The following is a 15,304-nucleotide window of genomic DNA, read 5'->3' on the forward strand; positions in this document are numbered from 1 at the left end:
GTAGAGTCTGGGGCAGCGAAAACTCACGTCAAATCATTGAAAACGCCCGTGACAGTGCAAAGGTAAATGGGTTTTGTGCCTTTAGCAAATTTAAAGTGTACAGTCCTTTTTTTCTTAATGGAGAATCTGTCACTGGTATCGAGTATTTTGATATGTTAGATTTTTTATAATTTCTCAGATAGATGAAGACGAATAATACCAAGACGTGACCTATTACTACCAGCAAGATGGCAAACCATTTCCTTTCCTGAAGGAAGTTTCTAATTTCCTTGATATTCGCTTCCCATGTCGGTGGATTGGCCGTGCAGATGAAATTGCATGGCTACCTTGCTCTCCAGACTAGACACCTATGGAATTCTTCCTGTGAGGTTTTGTTAAAGATGGAGTGTATATTCCGCCTACACCAGACAATCTTGCAGACCTGAGAAATCGAATCTATGCTGCCATTGCAGAAGTTACGCCCGATCACCTGGAACGACGTGTGGGAAGAAATTGAGTTCCGGTGGGATGTTTATCGCATCACTAACGGCAGTCACATCGAACCAAAATGAGACTTTGATTTTAAACTTTTTTTTTTTTACTAAATTGACATCTTTCTCGTTCCCGTAAGTAATCTCAATTAATTTCTATATGCTTTCAAATGTTGTAAAGTCCTTTTTGACTCATCCTGTACATACAAGAATATATATTGCAAGAATGCAGTTTAAACTCTGATTGTACGAAAGTGTTACTTGCAGCCTGTACATAGTTAAGATATGCACTACCATATGCTCCTGTGCAGTAACTCTAACATTTCACGCGTATCTGAACAACATATTTTCACATAAAAAACAGGTACGCAACAAGGTTTATCAACTATGTTGTACTTCTGGATAAATATTCGATTTTATTACATTGCTTGGCAATTGACACGAACGAACATATTGATCAATAACTTCCAGAATCATAATCCAGACACATCAAGTGACCGATATATGAGTTCAAACATCAATTCAGCTTTATTGTCAAAAGATATCTGTGATTTCCCGCCACAAAAAAGGGCATGAAATGGAAACTGCCATGGGTGTAGATAGTTTTGCACAGATCCTGCACTCTGATCTTATGGTCGACGCAAGTGTTCACAAGAGTATAGAGTGTTCTGAGTGGTGGCCTCCTGTGTACAATTCGTTTTCTGATATCCTAGGCATGCTCGATGGAATTAAGGTCTGGGGAATATGCTTGCAATTTATGCAGTTGTTTTCCTCACTCTCCAGTGTCTGTAACTTGAACAGTTCTACATGGGCGTGCGTTGTTATCGATGTAAAAAAAAGACAGGAACCACTCTGCCATGGGAAAGACGAACTTACCCTTTTAGGATCCAGCAGAATACAATTTCTTCCAGCAGAATACAGTAACGGATCTTGCTCAGAAGATGTGCCGCGATGTTTTTTCCCATTTTCATTATATCCACCCATACCGTTTCTCCAGAACCCCCTTATCTGTCAAACCCCATGGCTAAACGGTTAGCGTACGCGCCTTTGGCATGGGACACCCGGGTTCGATTCCCGGCGGGAACTCATGTGGTTCAGATTTCACGTCAATCAGTAGGTCCCGTCTCATATACCCTCGCTGCTGAAAGGGACGCTAAAATCAAAATTAACTTAACCCCATAACTGTCATATTTACGGATGTATCAGATATCGTGTTCTCGTTCTCTCCACATCATGTGTTCTTCAGAGTCAATTGTTGCACAGAAACAGGTTTAATCTCCCTTGGCTCTAGTTATGATGTTCCCTACAGCACTGTTATCTGGAACGACAGTGGGCGGGGGATAATGGAACACACTTCACTGACTTCCGTGCACACAATACAACATTATTCGTGAAATGATTTCCCGGAACAAATGAACACCAAAAACACCTGAAAAAGTGACCAATTTGGGATTGAGTGGTGAGTGGAAAATCGATTGTTTTTTGCCAACTGACCAATGTACAAATATTGTCAAACTGTTGTACACCTCCCACGATCTCCACTATAACACGCACAGCTCCTCTTATACCAGCGCGGCTTTCTAAAGTCGAGAAATTACACTCTTTTTTTGTATGCCCATCACGTGTAACAGCCTCTTTGACACTTCGATCTGCCTCAAGCCGACCAACAGCTGTCATGATCATAATCATTTCGATGATTTCCAACAAACTATTCACTTTGCACAGCAGTGCTGTACTGATTATGGCCTTTACATATTTGAATGTATCTCGTGACTACTACATGCTCGCTGAGTTTCGTAGTCTTTTCCTGATAACAACGTTTAGCATCACGTTTTTCACTACTGATGGGCGTAACAACTCACTATTATATTTATACAATATATTTATACAATCAATATATTTATACAATACACTGACATGGAATCATGTGAATAGAAAGACCAGAAATAAGATTTTTTTGGGGGTTTTTTCGGTATCTAAGGCCATTTTAGCTCGTCATGTATGAGGGATGACGTCTCTCAGAGAATTGGGGAAGAAAGGAAGCGGGCTGGGGCCATAATGTTAGGTACCATCCCGGCATTTGCCTGGAGTGAATGAGAAAAACCAAGGAAAAAAACACTCAAGATGGCTAGCTTTTTATGCCTTTTCGACGGAGTGCCTCCGCCGAAAATCGAAACCAGGACTGCTACCACCAAAAGCGAGAGCGTTAGTGACTACGCTACGCGGGGCCACCCTATGTGAATAGAAGTTATACGTTAATGTGTGTAGCCTAACAATTGTCAAGCAGCGTACATTCAGTTTGTATTTGCAGCTTTTTTTCCCCCTTCTTACAGCCTATTTTTTGGTTGGTTTTAATGTGCAAGCTATGTTTCGATATGATACATGGATCACAAATAATTTCGTTGTGGATATTTTAAAAATTAATGTAGTTAAAAAAAAACTGAAAAATAATTATTTCTTACCAGAATACATTCCCAAAATAAGTAAACTTGCGTACAGCAATACTGATGCTGGATGGGATTTAAGTACAGGAAAAGTATTGTACTCTGTATATTTTTCACCACCAACGGAAATGTAAAGCTTCTGTCTGTCTGTAAATATAAAGAATACAAAAATATAACAACTATTTCTGCTAGATATTTTAAAACTATCAATAACAAACAGAGCAAACATGCATGGGTCTGTAATAGTTTTATATGTGGGTAGCAGGCAGTGATGTTTCCAGAGGTGGTCAGAGATAAATCCATTCAAATAAAAAAAATCTCCGGGGGTATATATCTGATCTTATAGAATCTGATTTACCACTATTTTCCCAATACTATCTTCACCCCTTCCGTATTGAAAGTCACCCCTCCGGAATAGGGGTGAATCTTCTGAAATTACCACCGATTAGGCGTGAAAAGAATCGTCATCAGTGGATATTTACAGAAGACATTTCAACGAAATGGAAAAATCTTTAAGTTCTACGTCCCACGCATATGCCGGCTAGGCAAAGGAGACGGTGATGATGCGAAATGAATGGAATGGTGGATTGAAGGAAGTAGAAGGAAACAAAGAGAACTCCGAGAAAACCCACGCACACGATGTTTGTCCATCACAAAGTTCACTTGGCGCGAGCTGGGATCGAACCAGGGACCCCTTGCACCAGAGGTGAACGCTCTACCACTGAGCAACCGTGGTCTCATTCAACCAAATGGAACAGTGGTCTAAAATGAATTGCAAAACTAGAGAAAAAATCAAACGAGTATCAGCTTAACGGATCATAAACTTCAGTATCATTAGATCACACATAGATGCTGAAAAATTTAATATCTTTTACCTGACAATTTAAGATAGATACTATTTGTAAATATAATACAATTTTAGGTTGGTGCGAATGAAGTGTCCACTTTAAATGTGTCATTTCCAACAGCAAAAATGAAAACTACAATACCAAGTTCGTCAATGCCTGCAATGCAAGAAAGTCATCAACCGCACGTTGCACCGCCGACCATCAGGGAAAGTCTAACCTCCAAATAAGTTATCGAGATGCTGAACGAGATCGTAGACGGTGGGAAAGACGCAGGGAAGATTTATATACTGCAACTCATCGAGGGTTTGCAAGTCCTTTGAGTGACATTTTCGTGAGCATTGTCATGCAACAACCGGACTCCACGTGTTTTCACTAATTCTGGATGTTTGCGAGCTAAGCTGCAGAGCATTTCATACAAAAGGTATTTTCCTATATGCCTTGAACACTCCCCCGAAGTTCGATGGACATCCTCCCACAGAAATTCGCTCCACATACCCCTAATTTGAAACTGTAATCATTAGCATACTCAGAAGATTATGTCAAGCTTCTTTGCTTCTTCGAAAGACTACAGATTCGTACCAGCTATACGTTTAACAAAAGACCTGTTTTCTTCATTACAACTTTTTTTTTTCTTTTTTTTTAAAAAAAAGATTTGACATCTGCTACACCCATCATCTGGATTTTTTCTTCGTTCAGTTTATCTCCGAAGTGACAGACAGCTAAAGATAGAAAAATATGTGTCTTACTGATTCCTGGAAACAAACAGAAGGTAATCAATCACTGCAATGTTGAACAAGACAACCTGTAACCCCGCCAGCCGTGGTTTCTCCTCTTTTCAACGAGGGAGAAAATATAAACTATTCCACTCTAACATTTTAACTTTGGTTAACAGAGAGTCAATATACAGTACTTCCGAATGCGATTGTTTATGACTGTTTGCCGTAGTTTTCGGGATTATGAAGAGAGCACGAAATACTCTCTATCATCCTAATATCATCATACTAATATTAATGTTTAAATCTAATTAGGTAGGTAGGGTAGGATTTAGATTTCTGGGCTTCCGGCATTTAAGGCCATTTAGCCCGCCACGTTTTGAGGGATGACGTCTCTCGGCGAATACACTATCCGGGGAAAGGGGAGGAAGGAAGCGGCCTGGGACCTATAAGTTAGATACCACCCCGGCATTTGCCTGGCGTGTATGAGGAAAACCCAGGAAAAATCATTCTGGGTGGCTGGCCTGAAAAAGCGTTTTACACTTTTTCGACCGAGTGCCCCCACGGGAATCAAACCCGGGACCGCTTGTACCGAAGGCGACAGCGTTAGCGACTACGCTACGCGGGGCCACTAAATTTAATTAGGGTTACGGCCTCTGTCTTATTTTGAAATCATTACATTGAAACAATGCAGTTTTTGTTTTACAATTAAATCGTCACAATACTTTTAAATTGGCAAATCGCCTGCATGTTGAACAAAGGCGTGTCTACTAAAAATCTGCACTGTGTTTGACGTAACGTTAAGTACGCAAGGATTATGATATATCGGAAAGCAAAGGCATGTCCGCTGACAGCGTTCCAAGTAGTATACTCACACTAGGCGTGGAAATAATCGAAGTGACGAGTCAAAATGACATAAAAAAAAAAAAAAAAAAAGTACAGTTGAGAAATATGGTATAAAAACTTTATGGAGAGATCATCAAATGTGGCAAATTATTTACTATGCGACATTTTATGGACGAAAAAGTGCCTAAAGAGACTATCTACAACAGTGGTTCTCAAACTATTTGATAAGCGGACCCCCTGTTAACCTGCACTCGAAAAGTAACCTGCGGACCCTCTATGTGCAATGCCATCTGAAATTTCACATAGTATTTAAAAATATACTAATTAGAATTACCACTGACAAGTAATTTATTCTAAATATACATGAGTGTTTCCTAGCGAACGAAATTTCAATTGAAAATACAATAACTTTTAAGACTGAAGATAATTTTTTTTAAAAGGAAATTCACTTGGTAAACAGTTTTTTCAAAGGTGGGCCACTAATGAAAGGAATGAAATTCTTTGTTTTTCCATACTTGCATGAAATCTGGAATAAGTTGTGTCATTATCAATTTTAGGTCCAATTCCACATTAAGGCGATTTCGCTTTAAGGTTTTAATAGTGCAAAGAGCAGAAAAGATCTGCTCACGTAAGTAAGTGAAAGGAAAAGGCATCAAATGTTGCAATGCCCTTTTAGATAACTCTTCATACTCACAGGGCAGAAATTTAGTAAAGTAGGAAATCATTTAAATTTACACACGTGGGTATAATTTCTAATTGCTTTCTTTTTAGTAACTTAAAAAAATAATAAAAACTCCTCTTGCATAACAACTGTGTGTTCCATTTTATTACATTTCAATTTTTAGACGTCGCAGACCCCGGGTTAGGTCCCGCGGGCCCAACTTTGAGAATTACTGATCTACAACATTCTTCGATGTTTTGAGAACAATGTGTCAGCCGAACGAAGAGTGGATTCAGAAAGAAAACTGGTCAAATTAAACCAGCGACGTTTGAGTGCATTGGAAGTGCAATTTGAGAACCATTGCTTCAATTTTCATACGTCTGGCGGCCAAGAAGTTTGATATATCCAAAAGTCGATTCATGGGAAGACAAATCTAAAATTTTGGAAAAAAAAAAAAATCCAAAAAGTATACAACAGCAGATCGTTGCTGCAAAAATTAAATCTGGCCATCTTTACACGAAATTCTCGAACTATGTGTTTATGCTGGATGATAAATCTTATTTTACTTTCAGCAATAGCATAACTCCAAGCCATAAAGCATTTCAAACCAAAGTGAAGTTTGAAACAAAGGTATTGGCTTCGGTTAGTATTAGTCCAAAAGGGACACCCAGTGCATTAATTCGGAACTCTGGATTTGCTATCGATGCTTACACATACTTAAGGACTATATTCAGGCTAGATTAATTCCTTATACACAAAAAGCACTATTTGAATGACAATTATGTATTTTGATCGGATTTGGCTAGTTCATATTATGCAAAGATCGTGACTGAACATTTGTATCATCAAAAAAATCAACTTCGTAGAGAAGACAGACAATCCTGCTAATGCACTTGAAGCCGATCAAAGATTTTCGGGCTGTTTTAAAACAAGGAGTCTACGCTAATAACTGGGAAGCACATAGAACAGACCAACCCATCTCACGTATCAAGTGCTTACTCAAGTTCAACTTGATGATGTATAGCGCTTAGCAGCAAACACTATAAGCCAATGCAATAGTATTCGCTCCAAGGGTTTATTAAGTCTGTGTATGTTGTACCTTTCTTTACATATTAGGTGCTCATATTAGGGCTGTCTATTAAAATTGCAAAATGAAATTTCGTGACCTTTTTTTTTGCACCAAACCATAAAATTTCATAGCATTCAAAGACTAATAACAGTATCTATATTCTTTAGCATTTATCCTTATTTTACCTCTACTTTCAAAGGCTCTTCCCTAGAGCGATAAAAACTTGGTGTCTTCTCACAGTTGAATAAACTGGTTAGAAGAGTAGGTGGTTTCGGCAATGCGATGCGATTTGCATCGCCTCTCTCAATGATACCAGCTGAAGGATCATCTCAAGAGCGAATTTGGGTGCGAATTTTCAGGCATGCGACAGAAGCGGAAGCGTCTAAAGCCAACCATAGACATTTTTGGCGGTGAATTTTGACGTTCTATAGAACAAATTTTTCCAGTCTCTACTTATATCTGTACAGATTGAAAAAAAAAAACAACCTAAATTTCGTGACTTTTTCGTGACCGATAGACATCTTGAACGTTTCGTTCTCGATTTTTGTTTTGTAACATTTAATAAACAGATTTTTGTCAAATTTAAAATGTAGTGCTAATTTTAATTGGAGACGCCTTACATTTATTGATGTCTGGTAGAGAAGCAGCACAGCTAGCGATAACTATTTAGTGTGACCGTTAACTATTAGAAATTCTTGTGCCACACCGAAATGTTAATTCTTTTATAATAAAGGTGTAGAAGGATAAACAAATGGAATTAACTCTCATACAACTGTACGTACTTGCGATTAGGAATGGCCAAAATTTTCCGGATTCCGGAGGAATCGGAAATTTCACTTTTCGGCTTTCGGAATAATTCCGGAATTTTTCCGATTTTACTTTTCGGATTCCGGAATTGGCCATCCCTACTCGAGATCCATGCACGCACGCACGCACATGCACACACACACACACACACACACACACACAAACACAAACACACAAACCCCCCCCCCACACACACACTCACTCACTCACACTCTCTCTCTCTCTCTCTCTCACACACACACACACACACACACTCACTCACTCACTCACTCTGTGCCTTACCATAAATACCTTTTAAAATGATTATAGGAAAAACATAAGCATATACAATGTAATTCTCATACATAACTTTACATACCTGAAGTCAATGCACATACTGTGCCTTGAAATATATACGCTTTAACAATGGCTAAAGGTGGAGATGGATAAGCACATGGAATGTAACTATCAGACATCATCAACAACTCCTCAGTATCGATGTAATCTTCATACTCATATGTTATTGCTGGTTTGTCAACCAACACGTCAAATTCTTTTTCTTCATTGATTTGAAGAAGGCCAGCGCTTTTCGTTAATCCAATAACCTACAAACACATATAAAAAGATAACTTAAGAATGTATAAAATGCTAACATATGGTACATGCATATTTAAAAGTTTTTTTTTTTTCTTTCTTCTCATAATACTTCTTCTACCAGGAATTTCTGAATGAACTAACTAATAGGTTAGCTGGTTCGCTAAACTAACGTTTAGCGTCCCTTTTAGCACCGAAGCTATATGAAACGTGGGAATACAGTTTAACGTGGGATCCAAACACATGAGATACCAGGAAATTGAACGCGGGTCTCCCGCACCACTAGCAAATAGGTGTAAAAAGAAATACTTTATATACAGAGTTCAGTTTTGCCAATTAATTCACTTATACAATCTTAACATTCCCTGAGGGCCAATCTCAAGACCGAATTTGGGTGCGAATTAGGCCGAATTTTCATGCATGCGACAGAAGTGTGCTTTGCTTGCAATTTGGTAGTGTCTAAAGCCGACTATAGACATTTTCGGCGGTGAATTTTGACGTTTCATAGAACAAAATGTTCCAGTTTCTACTTATATTTGTACAGATAAAAACAAAATCTTGACCCAAAAGCTATATTTCGTGACTTTTCTTGACATTTATGACCGTTCTCTGATTTCATGACCGGAATTTTTCCAAATTCCGATTCATATGAACCTTTTTACTTAGAATTACCCATACTATCATTTCCCAAAATATTGCCCTTCCTCCTGGGACACCCTGTATAATTAGCTCACTTCATCTCTAATTCACAAGAAACATATTGTACAGAATAAAAGTTTACCTTGCTTGTTGCGTAGGCTGAAAGGAGGAAGCTGTGGCTGCAAAAACAATGATTAGTCTTTTGAAGAAGGGAATTGACTAGATTTATTACTTTTCCTAATTTATTTCGCCCACCTTTTGCTGTGGGCATCGTCATTGGAACGAAATTCCTTTGGACAAAGCTTTAGTTTCTACTATTTCACATGCTACTTTTTTAAAATTTAATTTTCTGAGCAGGATACTACGTAAGAATATATTGTAATTAAACCAAAGAACTAGTCTATCTTTGCTGAACCATTAATGTCAACAAACACAGTGATATCTTGATAAAATGTTTTACTACACTTGATGTCAGGTATCCATCAACAAATGTTGGTAACTGGTAACATTGGAATCAACAGATATTAAATTGTAAGCATATTACCAAGTTGTTCGTAGTGCCGATTTAGTATATATATATATATAATGTTTTAACAACAAATTTATATTCTACACAATTTCAAGTTCAATATAAAGAAAAAATGTATAAAACAGTTTAAAAAGACTCAGCATACAAGAGGAGTAGAAATTCAAATTTTATTCGTTCCTGGAATGATGCCCATAGCACAAAAGGTGAGAGAAATATGTTGGGAAAAGAAAACAACTACGCAACAACAAAGGTAAAGTTTTATTTAATTAGTCACACATATTTGCGGAAAAATGAAATCTGTGATAGAAATTTATTCGCAAATTATTGTGGATAAAACTTACTTGAGGAAATTCACTTTTGAACGAATTGATTTTGAGTTTAACGTCCCGTTCAGCATCGAGGCTATATGAGACGTGGACCTACTAACGTGGAATCCGAACCACATGAGCTCCCGCTGGGTGTCGAACCCCGGTCTCCCATTCCAAAGGTGCGTATGCTAACCGCTTAGCTACGAAGGAGCTCTCACTTTTGAACGAGACTATATGCAAGTTTTAATGAGCACAACAAGAATTATAAACAAACTTACCTAACGATTTTATTCATTACAATACCTTCAACAAATACAAAACATGATAAAACAAAATCTATATCTGTTTTAAGAATTTTAGTGAATGAAATTTAGAAAGTGAGCCAGATAACAACCACAAAATGATATACTTCTTATAGGTTAGAAGTTAGCAGTTTCAGAGATTTGTTAATAGATGAAAATGGTTTCAAGAACCCTTTTCCCCCTTTGATGGTTTGAATTTCGGAAAACCCCGTGTTATGTAAAGCCTAAGAGTGATGCTATTGATGCTAATGATGCTATTTGTACAAAATTTTATTTTGAAAAAAATTAAATCTTTCAGTTTTACGTCCAACGATTATGCTCTTTAACCTAAGTGAGACGAGTAATTAAGACAAGTGAATGATGATAGGAAGAAATTTAGGAGGATTTAGGAGTTAGATTTCTGGGCTTTCAGCATCTATGGCCATGGGGAAAAGGGGGAATGAAAATGCAGGAGGAAACGGAAGTATCCCGAGAAAACTCACAGCCACGATGCCGTCTGCCACAAACTTACTTGACCAGGAATCGAACCAGGGACCCTACACACTAGAGGTAAACGCTGCACCGTTGAACCACCATCCAATTTTCTCAAAATCTACACTTGAGCACTTGAGAAGTTACTTGTTCACCTGGATGTGTTCTATCAACTCATGTCTTATATTTGGACAATATTTTAGTTAAAGAGAAATTAAAATTTAAGAATTAACGATTATTTTATACTGTATGTCGTTAATCATAATATGAATTGTTGTCTTGCTAGTATCCCACTGAAGAGCTTAACGAGGGTATATTTGAGTATGTTTCATATCAATAAGTAGTATGCTTCGCGAACAGTATCAACTTTTATATTTATACACATTTTATCTCCATTTTCTCAAAAACTACGCATGAGATTTTATACTGGTACACATCATTTTATTCAGATTAATAAGATTTATCGATTGATATACGTCCCATCATTGGACATTTTTTCGTTACACGCTAATACAAGATAGCCAAAAATTTCTTGCCGTTCTAGAGAAATGATAAACAAAAAGCAATACAGTGGCTGGTATGTATCTTTAGGTTTAGAATCCATCTCTATCAGCATCCAACCAGTTTTTCCAATGTTCCTGCAGCTGGACAATACCTTGGTGGAAAAACTCGGCGGTCAAGGATGCAAAGAACTCTGTGAGTTAAGCATGTCTTTACGAAGGATCTCCCACGAAGGTGGCTGTCACGGGAATGAAACACGTGGTAACCTGCTGACACAAGGTTCGGTAAATATGGTACATGGCACGATGTCCAACTAACTTGCTGAAAGGTCTCCCGGGTCCTCTCTGCCACATGTGGCTTAGCATTGTCGTGCAGGAACAGCACATCCATTTAAACTGCTGAGAGTACAGGTCAGCAATAATGGTTTGTCCATGTGTAAGGACCTCATAATGCCGACAATTCCACCATACAGAGAACATAACCTTTCGTGGGTGCAGAGGTGGTCTTGAAGTGTGAGGAAGCAGGGTTACGTGGCGACAACCAATGTCCGGTACGCTTGGGAGTGTCATACAGGACCTACTTTCCGTCGCGATCAAACGAGTGTGTTCAGGTGCCGAGTGAGCAAGGACAAACAGGCTGTCACGTCGTTGTTTCTTGTCAGCTGCCGACAATGTGTTGGGTACCCACTTGTTTAACTTGCATGACTTCCCTATCCCATGTAGGAGCAGTCTTGACTGTTTCAGCAGAAACATGGAACCTTTCTGCAAGTTCATCACGTTAGACCATTGTCCTCATTGATGGCTGCTTTCAGGGCTTCGTCATCAAACACATGTGGTCATTCACTGCGAGGTTCATCCAAAAGGCTCCCGAACGGAACTTCTGGAACCAATGCCTGGCGGTGCGTTCGTTCAGGGCATTCTCCCCAAATGCCTGACATATGCGGCAGCTGAGAAGTCCACTTTAAATTCATGCAATAAACACACGCGAACAAGCTCTTTTCATAACTCTATTTCTCTTCGACACTGGACGAGCTATGACTGATGTATATGTGCAATGTGCCTCTATTACTGAAGATCGATGGTGAAACTAACTCCCGATCGCTTTGCAACCACATGCGTCATTTCGTTCTCTCTCCGTGAGCGCATGATTAATGAGACGTCATAAACGGTAAAAAGATTTTTGGTTACCTTATAATTGGTATAGTGGAATCTTTTGTGAGTAATTTCCCTCGCCGCCTGTCCGAATTTGAACTATACTGCTTTGGAAGTGGCAATCTGATAAACGTAATATTCAAAACACAACTGCGATTCGTAATTTTTACCATAATCTTCTATTTCACGTGTAAATTCTCTCATTATAGATATATTTATTAATTCTACAAAGTTATTAGATAATAATAATAATAATGTCACGGACGCTCATCGATATGATCGTTAAGCTTCGGCCGTGATTGTACCCTTTAGTTCAATGTTCTTCAAAGGACATTCAACGAACAGCGAAAGGAAATGATAGATATTTCAAAACTAAATTGTGATTAATTAATGAATTCTTTATCTGTAAAACTGTTATGTAATTCCGTCTTTGAAATCGTTGCCAAGCACTAAAGTCAGCTAGCTTTCACAATTCAACATGTAAGATCCATGCATTGACAAATATGATGACAAAAGTGAATTTCAGAGGTTTACGTCTTTACGTATTCCACCAAGAGTACAGGAAGTTCCATAACCTCGTCTCGAGTCGAGTAACAAAACTATTGGGCTTTTCCAAAGTCAGGCAGTAGTAGCTTCGAAGACCTATCAGGAGGAACACCTTGTTACTAGTGTGGATCATATTGTTCATCTAGACGACATCAATAAGAAAAGGTATGTACCTGTTTCATATTTGTCAATGCCTAGTCATGAGTCAGTGCTTGGGAAGTTTCAAATAGACACTACTGATCAAAATTACATACATTAAAAACATTCCCCATAGATCCTATTCTTTTATTTCAACCAAAATGATTAATGACGAATTTATTGATGTACAAACTTATAGATGTCTAGATTATTAAGAAAGTTTTGGTTATTGCTATGACACCTCTTGCATACGTCCCGTTCTATGTAGATCATAGATAACTCATAGCATAACCGCAATAATAATAATAATAATAATAATAATAATAATAATAATAATAATAATAATAATAATAATAATAATAATAATAATAATAATAATAATAATAATAAAAGTATACGGATACGACATATACCAATCAATAGATGTAATTAGGCTAAACAGGATAATATTGCTGAACGCACTCCTGGAGGAAACAGAGAAAAACTAATATCGTAGCAAACTAAGCAAGTAGTAGTAGTGCCATATGTGAACCACGTTGAAACCGGAAGTGGTAGTATATTTCTAGCACTTCCGGTTTTAGTAAAGTTAAGAATTAGGATGAAATGTATTTTGGGAACACTTAATTGATTCCAGAAAACTGCTTTATGCTATACGTTATCGTTTTTACTCTAAAACGATGAACGTTCAAACCAGAAGTGGCTGACTTCTGTCACTTCCGGTTTTAGTAAAGAGATTGGAGTGGAGACGGAATATACTCTTCGGAAGCTTAACTGATAACAGAAAACCGCTTCTCCCTATCTATTATGGCTTTTATTCTATGGCGATCAACGTGAACACTGGGTGGTTGACTTGTGACTTGCTGGTTGAATAGGAAGATAAGAAAAGATAGTACTTATTCTTAAAATGAATCGATTCCAGAACACCACTTCTCGCTACTTCTTATCGTTTTCGTGTTATCTAGAACAATACTGAAACCGGAAGTTGTAGTGGATTTCCATCATTCCCGGGTTTAGCACAGAGTTAAGGATGGATATGAAATATGTTTTTGAAACGCTTAATCGATCACAGAAAACAATTTCTTGCTATCTATTACCTTTTTCTGTTGTGGTCAACGTAAAAAAACGGAAATGATTGATTTCTACCACTTCCGGTTCGAAATCGCCTCCATCAACGAACTCTATTTTTAACTTTAGACCCTCTAACCAAATTTGATGATGATCCATCGAGTAGTTTTGAGATTCTTTTGTCTCCTCGACGGTCAGAGTAAATATATAAAAGAGTTTGGTTTACCATAAACCCGATGCCACTCCGCAAACACGCCATCTATAAAGATGAAACTGATACAGAAGTATACATGTACTCTTATCATGCTTCATGTGATGACACTATCAAGACGACAGAGCACAGTATAGTTACTGAGATACAGCCTAAAATACAGAGTAACTCTACGACTTTTATTTATTTATTTTTTGTTAACTATAATATTGTTGGGGACACCGTAGTCTAATGGTTTGAGCGTTGGACTCACGCCCACGTGGTCCCTGGTTTGATTCCCGGCCGGTGCTTCCCAATTTTCAGCGTCCACCCAGCGTCGTGAGGCAGACTGGGGACTCACGTGAATGAAAGACTGACCTGACGGCCATTAGGTCTAGAAAGCTCCCGATATGCCGATTAGTGACAGGACGACACAGCGCGCTGACCACGTGTTCGCCGCTAAGCTGGACGTAGTTCAGCCGGTCGCTGACAGATGGCGTTGGAGCGCCTCAGGTCATCAAATGGTCTGTTACGCCAAGTGGTATAATATTGTTTTACAATGAGATATGTACTCGTATATCAGCCGATAAATAATACTGAGATGAATAAAATGACAGGCTTGGGAGTATAGGCGCCAACTTTTAAGTTTGTCAATGGGTGCTCAAAGCTTCGGCACTAATGTCTCACTATATATATATATATATATATATATATATATATATATATATAATATATATAAGTAGCGTATTTAAGGGGAGCTTCAGGGCATAAGCCGCCTCTCCCGAAAAGTAAATTAAATACCTTCCAGAATTTTCACATTTCCAGGAATAAAGTTAGCAAATACCCCCCTCTCCGAAACAAAATCGTAAATACACCACTATATATATATATATACAGTTGGACTCTTTTTAATTCGAAGTCCAAGGGGACACGAAAAAACTTCGAATTATCCAAAATTCGAATTATCCAACAACATTCATTTTCACATATATTACAACGAACAAACCAAAGTACTGAGCATCAATAGCATACT

The 15,304-nt window shown here is 38.1% G+C and overlaps 1 protein-coding gene across 2 annotated transcripts in view; it reads right to left on the bottom strand.

The window, feature by feature from the left end:
* Positions 1–15,304, bottom strand: part of LOC145670313 (uncharacterized) — an 81,050-nt gene that overhangs the window by 18,657 nt on the left and 47,089 nt on the right. Inside the window, exons 7-8 of one of the 2 annotated variants that reach the window (XM_081738801.1) lie at positions 8,217–8,442; positions 2,933–3,061 (exon numbers count right to left, since the gene is read on the bottom strand). In XM_081738801.1, coding sequence (XP_081594927.1) covers positions 2,933–3,061; positions 8,217–8,442 — 355 coding nt within the window. The remainder of the gene's footprint in view (positions 1–2,932; positions 3,062–8,216; positions 8,443–15,304) is intronic. The other variant, XM_081738802.1, reaches the window with a different exon arrangement.

Source organism: Thermobia domestica, chromosome 14 (genome assembly GCF_964235325.1).
Source record: "Thermobia domestica chromosome 14, izTheDome1.hap1.1, whole genome shotgun sequence".
In the NCBI taxonomy this organism is placed as follows: domain Eukaryota; kingdom Metazoa; phylum Arthropoda; class Insecta; order Zygentoma; family Lepismatidae; genus Thermobia; species Thermobia domestica.